Source organism: Nerophis lumbriciformis, linkage group LG20, assembly GCF_033978685.3.
Source record: "Nerophis lumbriciformis linkage group LG20, RoL_Nlum_v2.1, whole genome shotgun sequence".
NCBI lineage: Eukaryota > Metazoa > Chordata > Actinopteri > Syngnathiformes > Syngnathidae > Nerophis > Nerophis lumbriciformis.
Window position 1 is genome coordinate 9,509,405 of NC_084567.2, and position 21,521 is coordinate 9,530,925.

The 21,521-nt window shown below is 37.7% G+C and overlaps 2 protein-coding genes across 4 annotated transcripts in view; one reads left to right on the forward strand and one right to left on the reverse strand.

The window, feature by feature from the left end:
* Nucleotides 1-6,429: 6,429 nt before the first annotated feature.
* On the forward strand, nucleotides 6,430-16,324 carry grsf1 (G-rich RNA sequence binding factor 1). The gene is made up of 10 exons (XM_061980401.1): nucleotides 6,430-6,818; nucleotides 6,960-7,098; nucleotides 7,168-7,323; nucleotides 11,061-11,195; nucleotides 11,264-11,402; nucleotides 11,462-11,583; nucleotides 15,513-15,610; nucleotides 15,782-15,917; nucleotides 16,081-16,165; nucleotides 16,238-16,324. The coding sequence occupies exons 1-9, from the start codon at nucleotides 6,645-6,647 to the stop codon at nucleotides 16,131-16,133; spliced, it is 1,152 nt and encodes a 383-aa protein (XP_061836385.1). The 5' UTR covers nucleotides 6,430-6,644; the 3' UTR covers nucleotides 16,134-16,165; nucleotides 16,238-16,324.
* A 4,139-nt stretch (nucleotides 16,325-20,463) lies between these two features.
* The window catches only part of rufy3 (RUN and FYVE domain containing 3), a 48,619-nt gene continuing 47,561 nt past the window's right edge, over nucleotides 20,464-21,521 (reverse strand). The window contains exon 18 of one of the 3 annotated variants that reach the window (XM_061980403.2): nucleotides 20,464-21,451. In XM_061980403.2, the coding sequence (XP_061836387.1) occupies nucleotides 21,311-21,451 (141 nt within the window). In that variant the 3' untranslated portion in view covers nucleotides 20,464-21,310. Of the gene's footprint in view, nucleotides 21,455-21,521 lie in introns of all 3 variants that reach the window. The other 2 variants (XM_061980402.2, XM_061980404.2) reach the window with 2 other exon arrangements.

A 21,521-nucleotide genomic window follows, 5' to 3' on the forward strand; every position in this document is an offset into this window, starting at 1 on the left:
GTTATCATATTTTGAATTAATATAGAATATTTTCAAATAAAAATGAATTGAATAATGACTTATTGAACTGATATGCTCTTGCCACCGGAGTCTACTGGCCTCGCCCACGGCCACCTGATGCGTTGAGGGCTGTAGGAAATATCAACATCCTTCGCACTGTAACAATAATAATACGACTTTTTTTTACACATGGACGTCCAAAGTGCAGCCAAAAAAATGTAATTAAAATGTTTGAAATAATAAAATGTTATCATATTTTGAATCAATATGGAATATTTTCAAACAAAAATGAATTGAATAATGACTTATTGAACTGATATGCTCTTGCCACCTCAGCGTACTTGAAGGCACTCCTTTAAAACATACACTTCATATAGGCTAAGAGAAAATTAAAAAAAAGATCAGACAGGCTGTAGATGTAGTTTGAAAGAATATAAAATGAAATCACAGGAAAATAAATAAATAAGGTTGATAAATATTGAACACGTTTTTTATTATAATGCCAAAAGTATGGAGTGAAATTACGCCAAAAACACGCCCAAATGTTTTTACTCACGCTCAACGATTTGCATGTTAAAATAAACAATTTTCTTCAATTAAAAAAAACGTTTCGCAAGTATGAAAATGTTATGCAAGTAAAGGAAAAAAAACAATTCGTAATTATAAAAACACATTTTTTCATACTAAACTTTTACTAATAATATTCCACCCTGCGCGATCCACACACTTGCACTCATAATTTGCTCTCAACAATGACAGTTTCAGTCAATTTAAGGTCGTCAGAGCTCCTTGTCCTTTCTTCCCAGCTGACCACAACGGCAAAACAACATCTCACGTCGGCATTAATAAATAACATAACATGATTTACAACGAGGGGATAATAAAATAAACGTGTTAACTTATAGGCTGAGCTTGTTTCCCCCTCTCAAATAAATATTACTGTCAAAAGTTTTAACTTGAATAAAATTGTTTTTATATTTGCGAATCGTTTTTCTTAATTGAAGAAAAATAAATAAATAAATAAATTAAAAATAAATAAATAAATAAATATGTATATATATATATATAGAGTCGAGGTTTCTGTGGTTTATCCATTATACAGTGCTCAATACCGGGGTAGAGCGGAATATACATTAGGTCACGAAAAAACACAGAGGCTATTTCATCCCTACAAGCCTGTTTCGCAGGTTTCCCTGCTCTTCAGGGGAAAAATAAAATACAATAAAAAAAATCCCCTGAAGAGCAGGGAAACCTGCGACACAGGCTTGTAGGGATGAAAAAGCCTCTGTGTATTTTCCTGACCTAACGTGTATATATATATATATATATATATATATATATATATATATATATATATATATATATTTTTTTTTTTTTTTTTTTTATTATTTTTTTTATTTTTTTTTTTAAATTATTATTAATTAATTACATTTTTTATTTATTTATTTTTATTATTTATTTATTTGCTCTTCAGGGGAAAAAATTAAATTAAATAAAAAATCCCCTGAGGAGCAGGGAAACCTGCGACACAGGCTTGTAGGGATGAAATAGCCTCTGTGTTTTTTCCTGACCTAACGTATATATATATATATATATATATATATATATATATATATATATATATATATATATATATATATATATATATATATCCATCCATCCATCCATTTTCTACCGCTTATTCCCTTTGGGGTCGCGGGGGGCGCTGGAGCCTATCTCAGCTACAATCGGGCGGAAGGCGGGGTACACCCTGGACAAGTCGCCACTTCATCGCAGGGCCAACACAGATAGACAGACAACATTCACACTCACATCCACACACTAGGGCCAATTTAGTGTTGCCAATCAACCTATCCCCAGGTGCATGTCTTTGGAAGTGGTAGGAAGCCGGAGTACCCGGAGGGAACCCACGCAGTCACGGGGAGGACATGCAAACTCCACACAGAAAGATCCCGAGCCCGGGATTGAACCCAAGACTACTCAGGACCTTCGTATTGTGAGGCAGATGCACTAACCCCTCTGCCACCGTGAAGCCCATCCATCCATCCATGGATGGATGGATGGATGGATATATATATATATATATATATATATATATATATATGTATTTTTTTTTTTTTTTATTAATTATTTTTTATTACATTAATTAATTTTTTAATAATTTTTTATTTTTTTATTTTTTTATTTATTTATTTAAAAACATTCTTATGAATCATTTGGCATGAGTAAACACATTTTTGTATGTTTGTGGAGGATGCTTTGCTACTAAAAAGGACAGATGTACATCATCTATTGATGTTACTTTATTAATGGTGTACACAAAAATCAATATCCATTCATCCATCCATTTTCTACCGCTTATCAATATATTATACATCAATATTATTGATAATATTTTGCAGCAGTTTTAAAACTGACATTTTTGTTATCCCGCGGACATTGAGTGTGATGGCTATTGATCATAATTGCTGAGCAGGGATTTGTTGTGTTCTTTATATTACTGCAAACGCATATGTCAATGTTATGGAAGTCAATGGTGTAGTTATCAGCCATTATTAATCTGGAATGCCTCACATTATGAGCTGTTTTTAATGTTTTGTTACATAATTATTGCCTCTATGACAAATCTTGCATAATTTTATGCTCTTGCGTGTGTATGACGGTCAAATATGGTTATGCATTCTAATAAAGTCAATATTTGAGACATTCAAATAATCTCCTTACATGACATCAGCAGGAATTTATCTATTAAAGTATATATAACATGGAATGCATTGACCACATAATTCACTCATAGCTGTAAACAAGTTAAAAAAAAAAAAAAAAAGAGTTATCTTCTTGGTAGTTTTCCAGACACTACAGCAAAAAAAAAAAAAAGACTAAGAAGCGATGATTATGAGGAAGAAGTGGATGAACAAAAATATATAAAGCAGAAGAGAAAATAAGGGTGGAGTGGGAGAAGGGAATAAAAGAGAAGTTGTATTTTTGCTGAAAAATGGGACCTCAGAGTTTTTTTGTTTTTCTCTGTATGCTGGCACATTACTGAAAATGTTATTATGAAACAAGTTAAGTGAATAACTCAGTAGGAAAATACCGTCCTTGTTTATAAGCTTGAGGTACCAAAGCGTCGGTAGTTATAAATATCCTAAATTGATTCGTTCATTATTATCTAACACGGCATTATTTATGATACATTCAAAATTATACAACGCTTAGGTCTTTCTTTTTTTTACCCCTTTATATGTCTTTGTTAATATTTAACTAAGGTATTGTACATGATATATTCCGTACTTATCTATTCTTCACACAATAGTTGTCTTTCTTTGTTCTCTTTCTTTTTTATGGTAACATAGGAACACACAGAAAGTTATGGAAATTGTGTAAAAATATATATAAACATGCAATGTTCTTTTATGTCACTTTGTAACACACACAAAAAAACGTCACTTTTTTTTTTTTTTTTTTACACATGATCAGGATTTCTGCAACAATTACAGTATGTCTTTAAATCACATTACAGCATAGATAGGCCTCTAGTAGTTTTTTCTTAAAGCATCCAGGCCGCTAGATGGCAGTGTACGTGCCATATGATACAAGTAACACGGAGAAAGAAGTCATTACCTTCGAGTCATTGCGCAATCCATGGTGAGGCTCAACTGGCTGGTGACTCACCGCAAGTCTTTTCTCAGTATTTGAACGGCAAATGTGAAAATTCAGCGATTTTGAATAAAAATAATCTAAAACTGGTGAAGTTAAATGGAAAATAACTTTATAGTACACTGCATACATATAACAATTTAATGTTTTTTTTTTCTTTTTACGCTTTTTTTCTTTCCATGATGGCACGTGAGGCCCCGCCTCACCTGCCTCCCCTGACTGCACGTCACTGGGGGGTAATATATGTAAGATAACTATATAGTCAGATGAACAGTGGCTATACAGTATTATACAAGTCTAAATTTAGTCTAGCTTTCCAACCCAATTTTGTGTAGCCCGCCTTCGTGAAATGTGTGGGACAAAATATGTGATAAACCGGAAAAGGCCCTGCCACACTTACCTGACACCTGGAATGGGGTAATTTTGGGGATTACTGTTGAACTACTAGGCTATGTGTTCACCCGGCTATGAACTATAGGTTACACTACAGGCTATAGGTCCCTAAGATATCTAATGTGTTTATACATTGTTTATGTAGGATATACGCATGTATATATAACCTAATCATATTGTTTCTTCAATTTAAAAATAGCTGACCGTTTTTTTCCCCCTTCTCTGGGATTATATTCCCAGTTTTGATCTCGGACATCTGGTCACTTATAGCATATAAGAATATTCTATTACTGTTAAGCAAACTATGAATAATAAAACATGTGTTCTTTATCATAGCTACACGTGTGACAAAAAAAAAAAACGCGTGAAAATCAGTGGTATTCAGTGAGGTAAGATGAATTAAAATTCATTGCTCCTAAATGAATTGCACTGAGTGGAGCCGATCACCACTCCAAGATGGCGGCCCCGCGTCTCGTCAGCGCCAGTAGGCAGTAGCGCTCGATGCTGCGTCTACTTCCAAATTTAAAGTTATTTACTGAGATTGAGTGAGCCTATGGCTTTGCACTTTTTTTTATTATATATATATATTTTGCATTCTATTTTAGTTACTTTGAATTTACAACCCCTGGCGCTGTTTTGTACTTTTTTTGTACTTACTTTGATTATTATTTTCAACTGTTTGTAATGTATATATATATATATATATATATATATATATATATATATATATATATATATATATATATATATATATATATATATATATATATATATATGTATGTGTGGGGGAAAAAAATCACAAGACTATTTCATCTCTACAGGCCTGTTTCATGAGGGGGGGTACCCTCAATCATCAGGAGATTTTAATGGGAGCATTCGCATACCATGGTTTATATAGGGCACAGAGTGGGTGGGTACAGGCTGGCGTAGGGGCGTGGTGATTGGCTCATGTGTTACCTAGGAGGTGTTTCCGTCTATGGCGGCATGCTGTTACAATTTCGCTGCGCTTGTTGAGGGATGACAGGTCTGGACGGTAAATAATAAACAGTTTCTCTTTCAAGCATAGGTTGCATCTTTTATTACCACTATTGTAAGGTGTGCTGGATGCAAGAATTTGCCATGTTATTGAATATTCAGCATTATTGTCTTTGAGGTTCCAAATGTGTTTGCTGAGTTCTGTGGTATTTCGCAGGTTTTTGTTCCTGAAAGAAGCCTTGTGATTGTTCCATCTGGTTTTGAATTCTCCCTCGGTTAATCCTACATATGTGTCGGATGTGTTAATGTCCTTGCGTATTACCTTAGATTGGTAGACAACTGATGTTTGTAAGCACCCCCCGTTGAGAGGGCAATCAGGTTTCTTTCGACAGTTACAGTCTTTGTTGGTTTTGGAGTCGCTCTGTCTGGGGGCCGACGGCTCATTTGCAATTGTTTTGTTGTGGTTTGAGATGATTTGTCGTATATTGTTCATGCAGCTGTAGCTCAATTTAATGTTGTTCTTGTTGAATACTTTTCTTAGGGTGTTGTCTTTGGGAAAGTGTTTGTCAATCAGATTGAGGAATTTGTGTCCAATGTTAGTTGAGACGTTTTTGCTGTATGGGGGGTTGTACCTTTTTTTTTTTTTTTTTTACTTACAACTATACCTAATATATAAAGGAGTGGACAAGTGATTATTACCTGCAGGGCAAACATTAGCTAACCAGAAGGCAATAACAATGTAAACAAAAAACACCTGCTTAAAAGATCTAATACCAGATGAATGTAAGGTGGGAGTACAGTAATTACCTAACGTTACATTATTATTTTCCATAACAATTTAGCCCCCTCCACAATATTAACCCGACGTTAAAACAGAACTAGCTATTTATTGATTAGCAATTGCCGAATCATGTAACATTAGCTTAATGCTAACAAGCCAGGTTACTATCACATTCTGTAACAGACAAATAATTTCATGTAGGCTAACGTTACCTACCTGCTACCTCTGTCTTTTCTCGTTTCTACTCCTCTTCTTTTCTCTTTTTTCTTCCCTGGGCACCTGACAGTTTTGGCCGTTTTGACATCTTGTGTTGATTTTTTGATGTGGTGACGTCCAAAAAGAGTCATGATACGGTAAGGGAGGGGGGGGGGGGGGGTGTAATGTTGTAACAAATAATATTTCTATTAAATAGGCTTTACTTTGCATTTTAATTAACGTTTTGTATTTACAAATAATAGTACCAACTTTCTTTCTTTCTTTTTTTTTTCTCCAACATTTGTGGCACTGGCTTGGTGCCCCCTGATGGACGGCGCCCTCAGCATTTGCCTATACGGCCTATGCCACGGGCCGGCCCTGTATATATATACACACACACACACGTAAGCTCGATTTTATTTTGGAAATTCGCACCGGATACAGGAAGTGTTTTCAGGCTGACTCGCGTCTCGTCCTTGACTGCCCCACGTGAGGAAGTTCTACCTTTGCCATTGACAACAAATTAATTGAATTAAATGAAATTAATGCTGTTCATGCGCGCCTCTGACGAACATTAATCATCTCATTTTCTTCCCGCGTCGCGTTTGAGAGCCTTTAAACTGCGCAACACTCAGTTGCTAGCATGTCTCGTAGCTGTCGGTCAGTGTTGGCGTTGTTACACAGGTGTGTGGCGGCGAGTCACGTGACCCTGTCCGCCAGGTGTGGTTTCGTTCCGAATTCCACGTTGACGTCCAAGACCCGGACGGACTCTCTCCGGGGACTACATCTCGCAGTGCGGCGCAGCCTGTGCAGCAAGGTTAGCATTACCCCAGCTTGTGGCCTCACAGGACACAACATTAGGGACACAAACAATAGCATCCAGCACGTCACAGCTCTATTTTAAAAGTCTACATAATGTGAGTCATTACTTTAAAACCGCTTTGTACATTTGTTTCAGGCACCTGAGGAAGATAAATATCCTCCCCTGCCAGACTATCAGGTGCCGGAGCAGCCCGAGAAGAAGGATGTGTACATTGTCCAGGTCCAAGGTCTGCCGTGGGCGTGCACGGCCCAGGACGTAGCGCGCTTCTTCTCAGGTGAGAGGTCCGGACTGCACGCACGGAGAGTACCGTGACATTAGCGACTCATTATCGACTGTGCTCCAGAGTGTCGGATCCGGGAAGGCGTGTCGGGCGTCCACATGACCGTGGACAGCCAGGGCAGGCCGTCGGGACGCGCCTTCGTGGAGCTGGAGCACGAGGAGGACGTGAGGAAAGCCTTGGAGAAGCACCGACAGTACCTCGGACCTCGCTACGTGGAAGGTTTGAATGTCGTTTCGACACTTGCATAGGCTAATTGGGGAATACACAGGTGTAAAAACTAAGGCCCGCGACTAATGTCCGATAATGGCTGTTTTGACGATATTCCAATATTGTCCAACTCTTAATTACTGATTCCGATATCAACCGATACGATATATACAGTCGTGGAATTAACACATTATTATGCCTACCGTATTTTTTCGGAGTATAAGTCGCACCGGCCGAAAATGCATAATAAAGAAGGGAAAAAACATATATAAGTCGCACTGGAGTATAAGTCGCATTTTTGGGAGAAATTTATTTGATAAAACCCAACACCAAGAATAGGCATTTCTTTCTTTCTTTCTTTAGTTTATTTGGAACATGAACACACTTACATCATAATACATCACACAATTTCATATCATTTCATTTTACATCATGCCCGAAAAGGAGTAGGAAGAAGCAAAGCTTATTTAATCCTACCCCTTTCCCACTTCAAAGCGTTTACAAATATATAGAATCATTTACTGACCTTTTTATATAATAAAATAACATCTATGAATTAGTATACAACAGTTTTGTAATATGTAATTAATTAATTAATTCAGTCATTATTACCGTAACATACTGAGATGAAGAATATCTTATTTTCAATAAGGTTGAAAGTATTTCTCATAATTCTTCTTTTTTGTACTCTGAAAGCACTATTATTTTGAACAACCTCTTAAAGTGGATCATATCAGTACAATTTTTAACTTCTTTACTTAATCCATTCCATCATTTAATTCCACATACTGATATGCTAAAAGTTCTAAGTGTTGTACGTGCATATAAATGTTTTAGATTATTTTTTCCTCTAAGGTTATATTTCTCCTCTTTAGTTGAGAAGAATTGTTGTACATTCTTTGGTAGCAGGTTATAGTTTGCTTTGTACATCATTTTAGCTGTTTGCAATTTCACCAAATCACCGAACTTTAATATTTCTGACTTAATAAATAAAGGGTTTGTGTGTTCTCTATATCCAACATTATGTATTATTCTAACTGATCTTTTTTGTAACACGGTTAGCGAATGTAGCGCACATTTGTAGTTATTTCCCCATATTTCTGCACAATAACTCAGATATGGTAACACTAGCGAGCAATAGAGAATATGTAGTGATTTTTGGCCCAGGACATATTTTGCTTTATTCATTATTGAAATGTTTTTTGCCATCTTATGTTGTATGTTTTGTATAAGAGATTTCCAGTTCATTTGATCATCTATTAATACTCCCAAAAATCTAGTTTCTTTTACCCTTTCTATGTCTACTCCGTCTATTTGTATTTGTCTATGATGCTCTTTTCTACTATTACCAAATAGCATTATTTTAGTTTTACTGAGATTCAAAGATAGTCTGTTTTTGTCAAACCATCTTTTTAATTTGTTCATTTCTTCTGTTATTATTTGTATTATCTTCTGTGTGCTCTCTCCTGAACAGAAAGCAGTTGTGTCGTCCGCAAATAAAACCAACTTTAAGTCCTTCGTAACCTTACAAATGTCGTTTATATAAAGATTGAACAATCTTGGTCCCAGTATTGATCCCTGGGGTACACCACAGGATATATCTAGCCGTGTTGACATATTTTCACCCATCTTCATTTGAAAGGCAATTTAAAATAAATAAAGAATAGTGAACAACAGGCTGAATAAGTGTACGTTATATGAGGCATAAATAACCAACTGGTATGTTAACGTAACATATTATGGTAAGAGTCATTCAAATAACTATAACATATAGAACATGCTATACGTTTACCAAACAATCGGTCACTCCTAATTGCTAAATCCGATGAAATCTTATACGTCTAGTCCAGTGGTTCTTAACCTTGTTGGAGGTACCGAATCCCACCAGTTTCATATGCGCATTCACCGAACCCGAACCGTAATCATAAAATGATGTTGTTATATTAAAGCAAGGGTGTCAAACTCTGGCCCGCGGGCTAAATTTGGCCCTTGAGGCAATATCAAATTAACATTAGAGCTGGCCCGCCAGTATTATACAGCGGCGGTGCCGCTGTAACACCACATTCACCGCTAATACTCATATTTGCCAACCCTCCCGATTTCCACCCGGACAACAATATTGGGGCTGTGCCTTAAAGGCACTGCCTTCAGCGTCCTCTACGACCTATCGTCACGTCTGCTTTTCCTCCATTCGGACAGCGTGCTGGCCCAGTCACATAATATATGTGGCCTTTACACACACACAAGTGAATGCATCGCATACTTGGTCAACAGCCATACAGGTCACACTGAGGGTGGCCGTATAAACAACTTTAACACTGTTACAAATATGTGCCACACTGTGAACCCACACCAAACCAGAATGACAAACACATTCCGGGAGAACATCCGCACCGTAACACAACATAAACACAACAGAACAAATACCCAGAACCCCTTGCAGCACTAACACTTCCGGGACGCTACAATATACACCCCCTGCTACCACCAAATGTTGATATTTACCTCAGAAAGCTGCAAATAGAAAAGAGGCATTCAATTTTTTATCTACATTTTATTTAATATACCATTGATTTTTTTTCGTTTGTTTTTTGAAAGTTGATTTTGCAGTATTAAGTTATATAAGCGTTGCTTGTTCCATATTCAGTGTTAAAGCAAATCAGAATGAACGTTTTACTCATGCACTTTCTCTCGCTACTTCAAGGCTTGAATGCGCCAATAAACATTAAAGGCACTGCCTTTGCGTGCCGGCCCAATCACATAATATCTACGGCTTTTCACACACAAGTAAATGCAACGCATACTTGGTCAACAGCCATACAGGTCACACTGAGGGTGGCCGTATAAACAACTTTAACACTGTTACAAATATGCGCCACACTGTGAACCCACACCAAACAAGAATGACAAACAATTTTCGGGAGAACATCCGCATCGTAACACAACAGAACAAATACCCAGAACCCCTTGCAGCAGACCCCCCCCCCCCCACCTCAACCTCCTCATGCTCTCTCAGGGAGAGCATGTCCCAAATTCCAAGCTGCTGTATTGAGGCATGTTAAAAAAAATAATGCACTTTGTGACTTCAATAATAAATATGTCATAAACTTGAGTTGATTTATTTTGGAAAACCTTGTTACATTGTTTAATGCATCCAGCGGGGCATCACAACAAAATTAGGCATAATAATGTGTTAATTCCACGACTGTATATATCGGAATCGGTAACTAAGAGTTGGACAATATCGGAATATCGGATATCGGCAAAAAAGCCATTATCGGACATCTCTACATTACAGTATTACATATTACAGTATATTATCATACTTTCCAAACATGTTTTTGTCTAAATAAAAATACTTCACTTTACAGCAAACTACCCATCAAATTATTAAAAATGACAATACATTTTACGGTAAATTGAGAAAAACTACTACTGTTTTTTGCGTTAAAATTCTGTTTGGATGGATGGATATTATTTCCAGGCTTTTGCGGGCCATATAAAATGACGTGGAGGGCCAGATCTGGCCCGCGGGCCTTGAGTTTGACACCTGTGTTCTGGACGCTACAATATATTACTTTATTTTGTTTTTACGTTAAAAAAAAACACCTTTTTAGGGTTGCCGTGGCGCAATCAAATACATTAAGGGGAAACCTTGCCCAATGTCAACATGGTGAAACTACGACCTGTATCAGGTATCATTCAGAACTAGTGCAGTTGTCCCTAATGCTGTGCTCCTCCCTCCGCAGTTTACGAAATAACAGACAGCAATGCGGAAGAAATCCTGAAGAAAACGACCCAGTCTCCTGAGGAAAGTCGGGTGGTCCGACTCCGAGGTCTTCCGTTCTCCTGCACCGAGAACGACATCGTCCTCTTCTTTTCTGGTAAGGACATAGCGAGCTTAATACTGCTCTTGTGTCACCCGCTCATGAAACACATTTATGTGGTTGAGGTCTGGACATCATCAAGGAAGGCATCACCATTATCACAAACCGCAAAGGAAGGAACACGGGGAAAGCCTTCGTGACGTTTGCCACGCAGGAAGCAGCTGACGAAGCCCTGCAGAAGGACAGACAGCTAATTGGGGAAAGGTAGTCTCACAGGATTCTGTGTGGTGTCAGTCAAGTGACAAGTGTCTTGTGATGGTCAGGTACATCGAGGTGTTTCCCAGCACGAGCCAGGAGCTTCAGTCCAGATGGAGGGGTCCATCGTCACCAAGCAGCGAGGTCACCAAGAAGAGGGTCTCTCCTCTACACACAGCCGTCAGACCCGGTTAGATGTCTTCTCTTACTTTGGTTTGCTTTTTTACAATATTCATTCCTACATCTCACCATTTTTAGAACGTGCCAGGAAAAGTCCAGATCCTTCTTTTGTTCCACCCACAGTGTGGATTTTATAGCAGTAAAATAAGAACAGCACCAAAAATACATAAAAAATTGTATTGTTAAAGTCCAAATGATAGTCACACACACACTAGGTGTGGTGAATTTATCCTCTGCATTTGACCCATCCCCATGTTCACCCCCTGGGAGGTGAGGGGAGCAGTGAGCAGCAGCGGTGGCCGCGCTCGGAATCATTTTGGTGATTTAGTGGTTATAGCATACCTGCCAACTACTCCGGTTTTCCCGTAATTAGTACGGTTTTCATCAACCTATTCCGGGTTACGGTTGCAGTGATAAAAAATAAAATTTTAAAATAATTTTTTTTTAAAAGTTTTATTCACGAAATCGCGTAACAACAATGACAATCGACACTGCTTCCCGTAACTTCCTATCGAGCCATTCCGAATGCCATGCGCGATGCTATTTATAGCACCGCTGCCAAGCACGAGGCACCAGTTGCCATTGTTTCCAAACGAGCGAACGATCATGGAATCAGCCGGAGAAAAATCGCAAACGAGTCTTAAACCGAAAAGAAAACTGCAGTCATTCCGTGAAGAATATTCAAAAGCCTATCCGGGAATAATTATCCGTTCCAAAAAGGGTGAAAACTACGCGAATTGCACCTTGTGCAGACAAGATTTTTCGATCGGACACGGAGGAATTAGCGATGTAAAAGACCACGTTGGGACAAAAAAACACAAGTCTAATGCCGTTGCTAGCGATACAAGTGGAAAACTTTCAACGTTTTTCGTCGCCCAAACAGATTCTTTGGATACATTTGGATTTTAGCCACAAAAAGGTAATGACACCAATGTTATCTATTGGAATTGTTTAGTACTGTTAAAAGTGTTTATACTATTTATGCTTTCAAGTCCAAGTTGAGTGAGTGAGTGAGTGAATTACATTTATATAGCGCTTTTGCTCAAGTGACTCAAAGCGCTTTACATTGTGAAACCCAATATCTAAGTTACATTTAAACCAGTGTGGGTGGCACTGGGAGCAGGTGGGTTAAGTGTCTTGCCCAAGGACACAACGGCAGTGACTAGGATAGCGGAAGCGGGGATCGAACCTGCAACCCTCAAGTTGCTGGCACGGCCGCTCTACCAACCGAGCTATACCGCCCCATACCGTTGAAGAAATCTTGTTAAATGTTGACAGCATAACTACCAAAATACAGAAGTATGTCCTTAATATTTTTGCAGTGCTATTTCTGTTGAAAAGTTAAAATGATTACATTAGAGATGTGATGTGCCACTTTTCAAGTGTCTGATGGCTTAAATTAATTTTTCATATTTTGAATTCTTTTGAAAGGCTTACAAAAAAACTACATTTGAATTGTAATTCCATGCTATTGACAGAACTATTAATTTTAATGAAGTTAGCTTACCATGTTTACAGTATGATAATTGTGATAGAAATGTGAATTTTAGGCACAGAATCTGTTTTACAATTGAACAAGGCAGTAGATTATACAAGCTTGGACAGAAAGTTAATAATGACACCAATTTTTTTTTTTATGGAATTGTTTAGTACTGTTTTACCATTTGTTTACTGTAAAAAGTGTTTATACTGTTTATACTTTCAATTAACAAATTGAAGTCTTGTGAAAGGTTGACAGGATAACTGGCATTAACTGTCAAAATAATTTCAAACTATTGAAGTTAGCTTACAGAATAAACATGTCAATCAACCCATATGATTTTTGCTGTAATATTTTTGTTTTGAAAAGTCACTGTGACTGATAGAAAAGTGATGGTTTTAGCAACATTTTAACCTGTCTGAATGCTAATAATCATTTTGCGTCGGGGGGCGAAGGCCCTGAACAACCACCAGGACTTTGTCCTGGACCTATCGGGGCCTGCAACCCCTGGACCCTGGCTACTAGGTTTTTCTGATTTCAAAAGTTGGCAGGTATGTAAAAAATTGTATTGTTAAAGTCCAAATGATAGTCACACACACACACACACACACACTAGGTGTGGTGAAATTATCCTCTGCATTTGACCCATCCCCATGTTCACCCCCTGGGAGGTGAGGGGAGCAGTGAGCAGCAGCGGTGGCCGCGCTCGGGAATCATTTTGGTGATTTAGTGGTTAGAGTGTCCGCCCTGAGATCGGTAGGTTGTGAGTTCAAACCCCGGCCTAGTCATATCAAAGACTAGAGCTATCCGATAATGGCTTTTTTGCCGATATCTGGATATTGTCCAACTCTTAATTACCGATACCGATATACACAGTCGTGGAATTAACACATTATTATGCCTAATTTTGTTGTGATGCATTAAACAATGTAACAAGGTTTTCCAAAATAAGAGAACAACTTCAACTCAAGTTATGATAAAAAATGCCAACATGGCACTGCCATATTTATTATTGAAGTCACAAAGTGCATACTTTTTTTCAACATGCCTCAAACCAGCAGCTTGGAATTTGGGACATGCTCTCCCTGAGGGGATAGCGGGGTTGTATATTGTAGCGTCCCGGAAGAGTTAGTGCTGCAAGGGGTTCTGGGTGTTTGTTCTGTTGTGTTACGGTGCGGATGTTCTCCCGGAATGTGTTTGTCATTCTTGTTTGGTGTGGGTTCACAGTGTGGCGCATATTTGTAACAGTGTTAAAGTGGTTCATACGGCCATCCTCAGTGTGACCTGTATGGCTATTGACCAAGTATGCCTTGCATTCACATGTGAGTGTGTCAAAAATCTGTAGATATTATGTGACTAGGCCGGCACGCAAAGGCAGTGCCTTCAAGGTTTATTGGCGCTCTGTACTTCTTCCTACATCCGTGTACACAGCGGCGTTTTAAAAAGTCATACATTTTTTGAAACCGATAATTTCCGATGTTATATTTTAAAGCATTTATCGGCCGATAATATCGGCAGTCCGATATTATCAGACATCCCTACCAGACTATAAAAAATGCGACCTATACCTCCCTGCTTGACACTCAGCATCAAGGGTTGGAATTGGGGGTTAAATCACCAAAAATGATTCCCGGGTGCGGCCACCGCTGCTGCTCACTGCTCCCCTCACCTCCCAGGGGGTGATCAAGGGTGATGGGTCAAATGCAGAGAATAATTTCGCCACACCTAATGTGTGTGTGACAATCATTGGTACTTTAACTTTTAATTCCAACCCTTGATGCTGAGTGCCAACAGGGAGGAAAATGGTCCCATTTTTACAGACTTTGGTATGACTCTATAGTCTTTGAGTCTCTTAGTACCGTATTTCCCGGACTATAAGGCGCACTTAAAATCCGTTCATTTTCTCAAAACTCGACAGTGCGCCTTTTAACCCGGTGCGCCTAATGTACGGAATAATTCTGGTTGTGCTTACCGACCTCAAAGCTATTTTATTTGGTACATGGTGAAATGATAAGTGCGACCAGTAGAAGGCAGTCACACATAAGAGATACGTGTAGACTGCAATATGACTCGAGTAAACACCAACATTTTATATGTTCCATTGAAAATATAGAACATTACACACGGCGTTAAAAAAATCTATCAACATGTTTTAGTAGGACTTTGGTAAGCTATGAAGCCACACCACTTGATGGATTGTACTGTGCTTTAACATATGAGTATTATTATGGTGTGTGTATAAGGTAAGACATTACCTGCCGTTTTGTTTCGTAATATTATGCAAAACCAAATGTTCTTACCTTCTGGTACCTGCTGATCTGTGTTTGGGATCTGCATAAGTCCTGGAAACGATCAGATGAATGAATATGCAGACTTATCCAGCAAATGACAACATTTGAAAAATAAGAGGGAGCCAGAAAATGAACACTTAGTCATTAAAAGTGTGTTATCTTCACTAGTTGCTGCACCACGGCCTTCAAAGACCTCCAGACTGCCATCACATTACGTCCACTTGAGAGGACTTTCTTACCACGCGTCTGGAGAAGACATCGTTCAGGTAAAAAAAAAATCAACGTTATATTGTTTGAATGCTGTAAAGCACATTATAATCATCCTCAGCATTCAAATTCAGTTAGGCTTTTCAGCATTCACACTTTTTTTTATTTTTTTTAATGGCTTTCTTTTTGTTGTCATTACTCATTTTCAAATATGTTTTCATCTCCGGCAGTTCTTCTCCCCGCTGTCGGTGTCCATGATCCGACTCGAGCTCGGTCCAAACGGGAGGCCGAGCGGCGAGGCCGACATTTACTTCGACTGCCACGAGGACGCGGTGGCGGCCATGTCCCACGACAGAATGAACATAGGTGAGGCAGTGAACCGCTGAGTCAGCAGGAATAGCACCATCATTGGAAACGACTGCACTCTCTGACGTTCACACCAACATTTTAAAAGATGCGGCTAGTTCCAGAAAAGGGAGTTGCCTACAGCCACAGTGTTTCAAGTTGAATCCCTTTTGTGTCACTTTAGGTGGACGATACATCGAATTGTTTCTGAACTCTGATTCTGATGATGAAAGGTAAAAGAAATACCGGAACGTCGGCTTGTAAACCAGGTGAGAACTTTTCTTTCCTTGCCTTTGCATCCTTTTTTGTCACCAGTGAAAACATTTATTTCTCTCTTTTAGCAAAGTGCCCAAATCCACAAGCGTGAGACTGCGGCATATTTATTTATGTATGACAGCAAACATTACAAATAAAGCAACAAGAATGTTTCCGTCTTTTTTTTTTTTTACACTTTTACACTACAGTAGGGGGTCGGCAACCCAAAACTTTGAAAGAGCCATATTGGACCAAAAATACAACAAAAAAATCTGTCTGGAGCCGCAAAAAATTAAAAGTCTTATATAAGTGTTATAATGAAGGCAACACATGATGTAAGTGTCTATATTAGTTATATTAGCATACTATCAAAATTACTTTAAAAGTCTTATATAAGTGCTATAATGAAGGCAACACTTGATGTAAGTGTCAGTTAGCTATATTAGCCTACTATCAAAATGACTAAAAGTCTTATATAAGTGCTAAAATGAAGGCAACACTTGATGTAAGTGTCTATTAGCCTACTATCAAAATGACTTTAAAAGTCTTATATAAGTGCTATAATGAAGGCAACACTTGATGTGTCTATTAGCTATATTAGCCTACTATCAAAATGACTTTAAAAGTCTTATATAAGTGCTATAATGAAGGCAACACTTGATGTAAGTGTCTATTAGCCTACTATCAAAATGACTTTAAAAGTCTTATAAGTGCTATAATGAAGGCAACACTTGATGTGTCTATTAGCTATATTAGCCTACTATCAAAATGACTTTAAAAGTCTTATATAAGTGCTATAATGAAGGCAACACTTGATGTGTCTATTAGCCTACTATCAAAATGACTTTAAAAGTCTTATAAGTGCTATAATGAAGGCAGCACATGTGTCTATATTAGCCTACTATCAAAATGACTTTAAAAGTCTTATATAAGTGCTATAATGAAGGCAACACTTGATGTGTCTATTAGCTATATTAGCCTACTATCAAAATGACTAAAAGTCTTATATAAGTGCTAAAATGAAGGCAACACTTGATGTGTCTATTAGCTATATTAGCCTACTATCAAAATGACTTTAAAAGTCTTATAAGTGCTATAATAAAGGCAACACTTGATGTAAGTGTCTATTAGCTATATTAGCCTATCAAAATGACTTTAAAAGTCTTATATAAGTGCTATAATGAAGGCAGCACATGATGTGTCTATATTAGCCTACTATCAAAATTACTTTAAAAGTCTTATATAAGTGCTATAATGAAGGCAACACTTGATGTAAGTGTCTATTAGCTAAATTAGCCTACTATCAAAATGACTTTAAAAGTCTTATATAAGTGCTATAATGAAGGCAACACTTGATGTAAGTGTCTATTAGCTATATTAGCCTACTATCAAAATGACTAAAAGTCTTATATAAGTGCTAAAATGAAGGCAACACTTGATGTAAGTGTCTATTAGCTATATTAGCCTACTATCAAAATGACTTTAAAAGTCTTATATAAGTGCTATAATGAAGGCAACACTTGATGTAAGTGTCTATTAGCTATATTAGCCTACTATCAAAATGACTAAAAGTCTTATATAAGTGCTAAAATGAAGGCAACACTTGATGTAAGTGTCTATTAGCTATATTAGCCTACTATCAAAATGACTTTAAAAGTCTTATATAAGTGCTATAATGAAGGCAACACTTGATGTAAATGTCTATATTAGCCTACTAACAAAATGACTTTAAAAGTCTTATATAAGTGCTATAATGAAGGCAACACTTGATTTAAGTGTCTATATTAGCTATATTATCCTACTATCAAAATTACTTTAATTTAAATTTATTATCACTATTTGAGTGTATTTAATTGTATTTGTCAGTATCAAATGGTTCAAGTCGGTCAAAAAATGTTTATAGTTTGAATAAGGGTCATTACTTTTTTTTTTTTCGGACATATTGATGCACTTAAAAAAAAAAAGAAGTTAGATTTAAAAAAACAATGTTAATAAAGCTATTTGCTGTTAATGGATCTATATTTCCTTGTTTTATTTAATTTTAATAAGGATACAATGATATGCAGAGGTGTACTTACTTTTAAAGAAACAGGAAATAATTGAGAAGCACTGCCTCCTTTATAACATTTTAGTCTAAAACAACACATTTGTTGATATAAACATCCATCCATCTTCTTCCGCTTATCCGAGGTCGGGTCGCGGGGGCAGCAGCCTAAGCAGGGAAGCCCAGACTTCCCTCTCCCCAGCCACTTCGTCCAGCACTTCCTGTGGGACCCCGAGGCGTTCCCAGGCCAGCCGGGAGACATAGTCTTCCCAACGTGTCCTGGGTCTTCCCCGCGGCCTCCTACCGGTCGGACGTGCCCTAAACACCTCCCTAGGGAGGCGTTCGGGTGGCATCCTGACCAGATGCCCGAACCACCTCATCTGGCTCCTCTCGATGTGGATATAAACATGTATCAAATAATTATAGTTGCATATTACTCCCCAAGGCAGAAGCTTATAAGAAAGTATCCAGTAACAAACGTGTCCGCATCATTCAAGTTACTGCGTCACGAATTACCGCTCCGTAGTGTTAACCATTGCTCTCTGTGTGACCAATTCTACTTCCTTTTCTAACCTTCCACACTACATGACTTGTGCTAATTGGATTATTATTGTATCGGCCAATACTCCAGCCTCCATTATCGAAGTGAAAAGGTTGTATCGGTACACCGCTATTAATGTGCACATGGGAACTATTTCCTGTCTGTAATATGTTCAATGTTCCAAGGTGGCCAGGTCGCTCTTGCAATGAGTTTGACCTTCTTAAACACCGATTTAAAAAGGGCTAAAAGACGTTATATAAGAAGAAAAAGTTGAAAAACTAAATGAGGCCCAGTGTGTGTTTACACTGCACTGATGTTTCCTAATGGTGCCATCTGCTGGATTAAAAGGTAACTGCATTTGACCTGCAATAGTTCTAAAATAGTTTTATGTGTAACGGTGCAGAAAGGAATATCTAAACGCACAACGCTGCTCAATAAGCCAAATAGGAAACAGGATTATACACGCCACGTTTTCCACTCGACAGTTTTTTTGCCCTTAAAGCGACACACACACACACACACACACACACACAGTATAACTCCTTGTTTGACCCATCACTACTAACACCACTAGTACTAGTACCGGTAACTTCTTAGCACATCGACGTTAGCTAGCTTTAACCATTTTTTTTTTTTACAAAACACAACATATCAAAGTAACCCATGAATCATTTGAATTTTCACATAAAGGGCACAAAAAAAGGCTAAAAAAAACTCCAGCAGGTTTATTAAAGAAACATTTCTATGGGATATGAATCAAGTCATTGCTGCAACAGAGAAATCAATAACGTACGGTCAATAAATCAGCTGTTGTAATCAAGTAGAGACATATTTCTAACATGATTATACCGTATTTTTCGGACTATAAGTCGCAGTTTTTTTCATAGTTTGGCCGGGGATGCGACTTATACTCAGGAGCGACTTATGTGTGAAATTATTAACACATTACCGTAAAATATCAAATAATATTATTTAGCTCATTCACATAAGAGACTAGACGTATAAGATTTCATGGGATTTAGCGATCAGGAGTGACAGATTGTTTGGTAAACGTATAGCATGTTCTATATCAGGGGTGCTCACACTTTTTCTGCAGGCGAGCTACTTTTCATTGATCAAGTCGTGGGGATCTACCTCATTCATATATATCATTTATATTTACTTATTTATGAAATATATGTTTTTGTTAACAAGTTAAAGGTGTTTAATGATAATGCAAGCATGTTTAACACATATAGTTAATATTGTTAACAAGTTAAAGGTGTTTAATGATAATACAAGTATGTTTAATACATATAGGTAATATTGTTAACAAGTAAAAGGTGTTTAAAGATAATGCAAGCATGTTTAACACATATAGTTAATATTGTTAACAAGTTAAAGGTGTTTAAAGATAATACAAGCATGTTTAACACATATAGTTAATAAGTTAAAGGTGTTTAAAGATAATACAAGCATGTTTAACACATATAGATTCCTTTCTTTCATGAAGACAAGAATATAAGTTGGTGTATTACCTGATTCTGATGACTTGCATTGATTGGAATCAGACAGTGGTGCTGATAACGTCCGCATTTTCGAATGGAGGAGAAAAAAAAGTCCTCCTTTCTGTCCAATACCACATGAAAGTGGTTGGTTTTTGGCATCTTATTTGTCGACAGGTACGGCGCCAGCGTCTGTTGAAATAAAGTGTTTCTCGCCTTCCTGTCGGTAATTTAATGAGCTGGCAGCAGCCAGCGTCATCTCAGAAGACCCTCGGGTGCCGTGAACGTCAATCAAGTGACGAAAGTGACGTCATAGTGAAGATTTATGATCGCTCATTTTTAGGACTATTTTTTTAATGCCTGGCTGGTGATCGACTGACACATCCTCCGAGATCGACCGGTAGCTCGCGATCGACGTAATGAGCACCCCTGTTCTATATGTTATAGTTATTTGAATGACTCTTACCATAATATGTTACGTTAACATACCAGGCACGTTCTCAGTTGGTTATTTATGCCTCATATAACGTACACTTATTCAGCCTGTTGTTCACTATTTATTTTAAATTGCCTTTCAAATGTCTATTCTTGGTGTTGGCTTTTATCAAATAAATTTCCCCAAAAAATGCAACTTATACTCCAGTGCGACTTATATATGTTGTTTTCCTTCTTTATTATGCATTTTCGGCAGGTGCGACTTATACTCCGGTGCGACTTATACTCCGAAAAATACGGTATCTGTATGGCATAGATGAAAACTGTGTTTTCATATATAGATATGTACATCCATCATTATGTATTTCCTTAATAATAAAATTATTTTTATGTATTAATTGTATATGTAAAATTGTTGCACGTTTCACAACACAAATCCAGTTCTTCCTTTTGTTAAAAACAATGTAGGTTAAAAACATCTGTGGTAGCAGTAAGCTTAGCAAATATACACTATATATAAATATAGATCTATACTGTGTGTATATACACAGTATAGATCTATATATAAGTGAAACGTGAGGAGATCTTTGGAGGAGTCTTCCAAAAAGAAAAGTGCACCTTGCAGTTCCAGTGGGGGAGGAGGCGTGTTCGTGTTTCAGGAGGGCGTGGAGGCGTACTGCTGCAGCAAGAGGGCGAAACAGGCGCTGCACACCACCTCGGGCAAGATGGAGGACGGCAGCGGCAGCTGGTTGGACACGCAGCTCTCACAGAACACACCGCTGCAGTTCTTGCACTGCTTCTACAACAACAACTTTGTTATATTTGCGTGCACATATTCATCAATGAAGTAAGTCAAAACACTTCTT

Excerpts from the sequence above, each read along its gene's own strand:
- grsf1 (XM_061980401.1), top strand. The coding sequence starts at position 6,645 with ATGTCTCGTAGCTGTCGGTCAGTGTTGGCGTTGTTACACAGGTGTGTG. Across the intron at positions 7,324-11,060 it reads CGGACCTCGCTACGTGGAAG|TTTACGAAATAACAGACAGC; the intron begins GTTTGAATGTCG and ends CTCCCTCCGCAG. Across the intron at positions 15,611-15,781 it reads CTGGAGAAGACATCGTTCAG|TTCTTCTCCCCGCTGTCGGT; the intron begins GTAAAAAAAAAA and ends CATCTCCGGCAG.